Source organism: Punica granatum, chromosome 1 (assembly GCF_007655135.1).
Source record: "Punica granatum isolate Tunisia-2019 chromosome 1, ASM765513v2, whole genome shotgun sequence".
Classification (NCBI taxonomy): Eukaryota; Viridiplantae; Streptophyta; class Magnoliopsida; order Myrtales; family Lythraceae; genus Punica; species Punica granatum.
The window spans coordinates 242,504-247,800 of record NC_045127.1 but is presented as its reverse complement, the minus strand read 5'-3'; the positions used below and the strand labels follow the sequence as shown (position 1 = coordinate 247,800).

The following is a 5,297-nucleotide window of genomic DNA, read 5'->3' as shown; positions in this document are numbered from 1 at the left end:
AGTTGGTTATTTCAGTCTTCTTTTCCTTCTGCATTGTGCAGCCACATTTAACACCAACTGCCGTGCATATACCATTGAATCTATTATCTAGAGAAATTATTCATGACGGCTTTCAAGTTTCAGCCAGTAATGTTCACTTCCAGAATTCATTCGCCATTCTCTCTTCCTTCACAAGGTTTCACATGGTTAAGTGCATTTTTCACATTCAATCGAGGTCGAGGGAGGCAGAGAGATCAGTTTAGTTGCTTCCAACAGATAGAACTAAATTTGCAGAAAGTGAATATACAGGCTACATACTGATGACCAGGAAAAAAAGAAAAAGAGAAAAAAGGCCAAATGATATATTACACAGTGCCAAAACAAAACCACTGGGATCTTCGTGCTACTACAACTTTGTATTGTATGTGAATCGAAGGGACCTTAGCATCAAAATAAAACATTCAGAACCGAGATAGGTGCAAAACTCTGGAAAGATGAACAAACCGAAAACACCAAAAAGGATATACTTCCTGATATTAAAGCTCAATGACAGGTTTCTCCATAACTTTCCACTCCGTTCCCCCACCCCCAACCCCAACCCCGACCTTAATAACATAAAACACAAAGTGCTGTTGCCTCCAAACCACATAAAAATTTACCCCCCGGACCCATCCTTCAAATTCTCCCAAATTACATGGAAAAGCCCACCCAACCCCGCCTCCCACTACAAAAGTTTTAAGACTCCCCTAGTAAAAATAAGGTTTGATAGCAAAGAAAGAATCTCTTGAAAGCTATTCACAAAAAAAAAAAAAAAAAAAAACCATCCCACAGACTCATTCAACATATCACTTGACAAACACCACCACCACCATTGAATACCAATAGCGCCAACAAAATAACTTTTGCCTGACGGAAAAGAGGCTTAAGACAAACAAAGTCCTTGCTCAAGACAAGACACAGGTCACACGGGTATTACGTCAATTTTTGAGGTATCTTCACATCTCAAGACAATTCCATCCAGACTTACTGGGAAGATGCACTGACCCCACTGGCAGCCTGTAGTCAATGGCTCGGGCGGTGGAACAATCATAAGCACATTGTCGTTCCTCTGGACAACACCCATCACACTCACCGTGCTACCTTCCTTGATATACCTGTTTAGACACCGACACAAGCTTAGTACTTGATAAGTGCCCACTTATCACGAGCCATTAACTCTTTAAAATGACAGTATCGGCTCAGGAGAGATCAATCTACAAACAAGGAGGGCATTTTAAGGGGCAAAGCATAGCTGTATATTTACAGACACAAATTCATTCTTTAAGAATTTCAAAAAGTCAATAGTGACCATGTATAACAGCATATGAGATGCGAATCAAATTTAACCAGTAAGGATGCCTCAAAATGTGCACCTAACCAATTTTAGTTTGAGGTCAACGAACTAAGCCATTCAAATTACCCTTCTTTAAGTCGCATGACACGATCATCGATTGAAAGATTCCTCTCCCCCAACCATCTGACGAACTCAGGAGACATGTCCTTGTTTGCAGGATTAACATCTATGACAATGGAGTCATCAACATAAGGAGTCACCCTAGCAACATAGCCAGTCTTGACCAAGGCCCTCAACCCAGACTGAAAATCAGAGATGTAGAAGTCGACAACATGCCTCTGTTTTAAACAGAAATACAAGATAGATGGTAAATGATATGAAGGTTTAAACACTAAACAGAAATACGCAGCATAATGATTGTAAACATCGAACACCATATGGCATGCTTCCTAACATGCTACAGAGAACGATAGAGAACCCTGGATCAAGTAGAACTAACTTTACTATACACTGTTTTCAGTTTTAGCTGGTTTGTACTTGGGTAAGTGGACATCTGATGTATATATGGTTTGGTATCAATGAAGTTATCACCATTTAACCCAAAAAAAAAAAAGAAAAGGAAAAAAAAAAACTTTACTATCTACTGTCGGGCAAAATCGACAGGTAAGAATGCCTACTAAGGACAAATAAGTTGACATTCAACTACCTCCGATGACCTAAGGCCCCATGTAAAACGGCGATGTGTGGGATTGGCTGCTTTGGAATCCCATCCTCGATATTCATATAGACTCGTTGATGTGTAGACACATCTGGGTATCTTGCGGAATGATGATTCAAGGGGCACGTTACCGCATGTGATCACCTGTAACAAAGGATCTCAACAACTATCAGCAATAAGAAGTAGATGAGCACAAAATTTTCTGCAAAGCGTTATAGAAATTACATACCCCGGAAACTTTCACATACTGCCCATTTTTCGCAGTTCTCAAATCAGTATCAGGATATCGAGCGATGTAGCCTGTGATAGCTTTTCGACCCCAGCAAGTATTCCAGGTGAACAATGCAGCCACCAAGCCAAAGAGAATCACCACAACAATGAGAAGAATGGCATTGTGGACAGCACCCAGAATGAACCCACCAGCGATGAACCCCATCACAAATATGAGTATCACTGACCATAATATTGACTTTGGGAGGTTCCGCTTGAATGAATAATCATCATCATGGCTAAGAGTAGTTACTGCCTGATTGTTTGCCATAGAGCTAGGGATTTTCATAGATCCCATAGACTCTAGTGGACCGGACACCTTTCTTGGAGCTCCAGATGAATTAAGCGGACCTGAAGAAATAGGCCCCGATGTTATAAGACCAGTGGTAGGAAGAACTGGGATTGGGCCAGAATTTTGGCGTGTCACTCCACCAGATTGAGGACCCGATGACTTCTTTACTGGTTCTCCATGTTTACTCAGCGGGCCAGAATTTGTCTTTTTCATTGAAGCAGAACCAGACATCCCACCAGAACTCACAGGACCTGATGTGGTATAACTTGAGCGAGCTGCAGCATTTGGCATGATTGGCCCAGAATGAGAAGCAGCGCCTCCAAAAGAGCCAGTCCTCGTAGGAGCACCAGCAATAGGCCCAGATTTCCGGGATTTAGAACCATCCATTGGAATGTCGAACATTTTACCCAATTCTCCAGACTTCTTGATGTCACCACCTGTGTAGGGCATTGCAACAGAGCTCATGGTTGGAGTCCTTTCTTTTGGCTGCTCAGGCCGACCAGATACGTACAGCCCATTGCTTAGCTGATGGGATGGGAATCTCGAACCCATCACGCCTACTCAAAGAGCTCAAAGAGAAACCAGAACACAACTACTGATGGAAAAGTGGCGGGTCACCTTAATACTGAAACCGAAAGAAATTGAACATGTCAATAGGCATGCTTAGACGTCAAAGTAAGCACAATATCTAGCAGCCATTCAGGCACACTATTTATACATATTAGACAAAACTTGAACTTGATACCTCACCAGGACACCGACGAGAAGCTGGAATCTCAAATTGCAAACAAAATTACACAGCAATTTGAGAACAGGCAAGAGAGTTTGATGAAGGATTTATCTCTTTCTAAGCAAATATCGGAGAGAGTTTAGCTAGGGTTTTTTAAGGACAGGATTTTTAATACTGAAGTCATATGTATCCGCACTGCATGATCAGATGCAATTTCAAATGACAAGAAAACTACTTGCTAGACGCTCTTGCTTACTACAGCAAAGCTGATATTACCAGAAACTCATCAGTGACAAAAGTATAGCAAGTAAAATACTCAGATGTGTAAAAGACTAAAAACAAAGATAAAAACCGACTGCACCAGCATCAACCTATGCAGGGGAATTAGCAGATCAGCCATCAGTATCCCTGATCCTTCAACAGCAACAAAGTCCAATAACATAGAAAATAATATATATATATAGCACAATAACTGGAGAAAAGTCCAAGTCGACAGAAGGGAACAGAACTAGAGTCGGAACAGTTTCAGTTACTTCAGTAACTTCAAGGCACCTAAACCAAACCGACAAATACAAGGTAGCTCCCAGCTCCTTTTGATTTTCTCATGGGGCTCTCAATATCGGGGGAAGAAACAGTCAATCTGAAGTTGTTTTCTTTCAACATCTCAGAAAACTATGGACCAGACGAAAGGAGTTGGCTTTCACAGAGGAAGGACATAAAAAGGCATCAATGACCTCCATTTCACACGGATCCATACACAAACTACCAGTTTATGGACTAAAAAAAAAAAAAAAAGAAACTTTCCTTAAAGCCATACCTAAGCCCCAAATCAAAGGCGGTATATAACGCACATAAGAGAGAGCATCAGTAATCGGATCTGACGACCAGACCATAAGGAAGATCTGACAGTAAAAGGAGATGAAATCTATGACAAGAGAAGAGACCCGAGAAAATGATCATCACGCACTACTACTTTGGAGATCCGGCGGTAACCAAAGAGTCGAGTACGCCCCCGTGCATTGAGCGAGCGGCAATATCACTCCCTTCCCACCCGACAACACAAGAGGAGGAGAAAAGCACAAGAGGAATTACCACTGCTACTGAATCAGAGCAGGCAGAAGCAGCAGACCACGGAAGAAAGGGAAAGAAAGCATACCCAGATCGCCATTCGAGCTAAAAACCTAGAAAACGGAGAAGATCTAAAACGAGGAGGCGGAGATAGATTTCTCACGTGTCGGGGAATGGATTCGGAGAAGGCAAGGGCATAATAGGGAGAGGAATGGTAGATGTAGAAACAGATGGATCCTCGATGAAGACTACTAACTGAAGAAGAGAACAATTAACACAGAAGCAATCGAGGGAGTAGAGAGTGCAGTTGAGTGTACCTGAAGCTGAGGAAGGAGGAGGAGAAATGGCGGACAATGTAAAAGAATTAATCAAAGGGAGGGAGAGCAGTAGGTGAAGTGGGAGTAGGAGGAGGAGAGTGAGCAGTGATAGCGTTGGTGAAGCAACTGAGATCCCATCATCTTTCCATGGCAATCAGCTTCGTTTCTACCCTCTCTCTCTGTCTCTCTCTCTCTGGTGCTATTTTGCTTCTGTGCGTGAGAAGAAACAGAAAACTCTCTCCGTCTCAATTTTTCTTTTTTCTTTTTATTTTCTCTCTCTTGAAAGAGCCGCAACAACTGGTGGGTTGTCTCGTCCGGCAAGAACCACCAAACTCTGCGATAAATAAATAAATAATTAATTAATTAAAACATTATTAAGAAAAAAGAAGAAGAAATCGCCTCTCCCTTCCCTCCCCTCCCTTATTAATTACTAATAATTATTATAATTATTGACTACTTAGCTCGAAAACACTCCTTCCACCTTCTCCCTCGTTTTCTCACTCCTCTCAGCTGGAGTGACTTGATCGCGGTGTTGAAATGACGGAGATGCCCCTTCTCCGCTCCCATTGGTCCGCGACAACTCAAGGGAG

At 42.1% G+C, this 5,297-nt stretch overlaps 1 protein-coding gene across 4 annotated transcripts; it reads right to left on the bottom strand.

Annotated features, from left to right (window-relative positions):
• Window positions 1-256: 256 nt before the first annotated feature.
• LOC116213119 (uncharacterized membrane protein At1g16860-like) lies at window positions 257-5,037 on the bottom strand. 4 transcript variants are annotated; one of them, XM_031547969.1, is made up of 5 exons: window positions 4,708-5,037; window positions 2,260-3,217; window positions 2,019-2,174; window positions 1,439-1,614; window positions 257-1,133 (listed from the first exon to the last, which is right to left on the bottom strand). In XM_031547969.1, the coding sequence occupies exons 2-5, from the start codon at window positions 3,142-3,144 to the stop codon at window positions 941-943; spliced, it is 1,410 nt and encodes a 469-aa protein (XP_031403829.1). In that variant the 5' UTR covers window positions 3,145-3,217; window positions 4,708-5,037; the 3' UTR covers window positions 257-940. The 4 variants fall into 4 exon arrangements, with proteins under 4 accessions (XP_031403829.1, XP_031403804.1, XP_031403813.1 ...); XM_031547944.1 differs by having other exon boundaries at window positions 1,439-1,650; window positions 4,708-5,035; XM_031547953.1 differs by lacking the exon at window positions 4,708-5,037 and adding an exon at window positions 4,479-4,690 and having other exon boundaries at window positions 1,439-1,650.
• Between the last annotated feature and the right edge of the window lie 260 nt (window positions 5,038-5,297).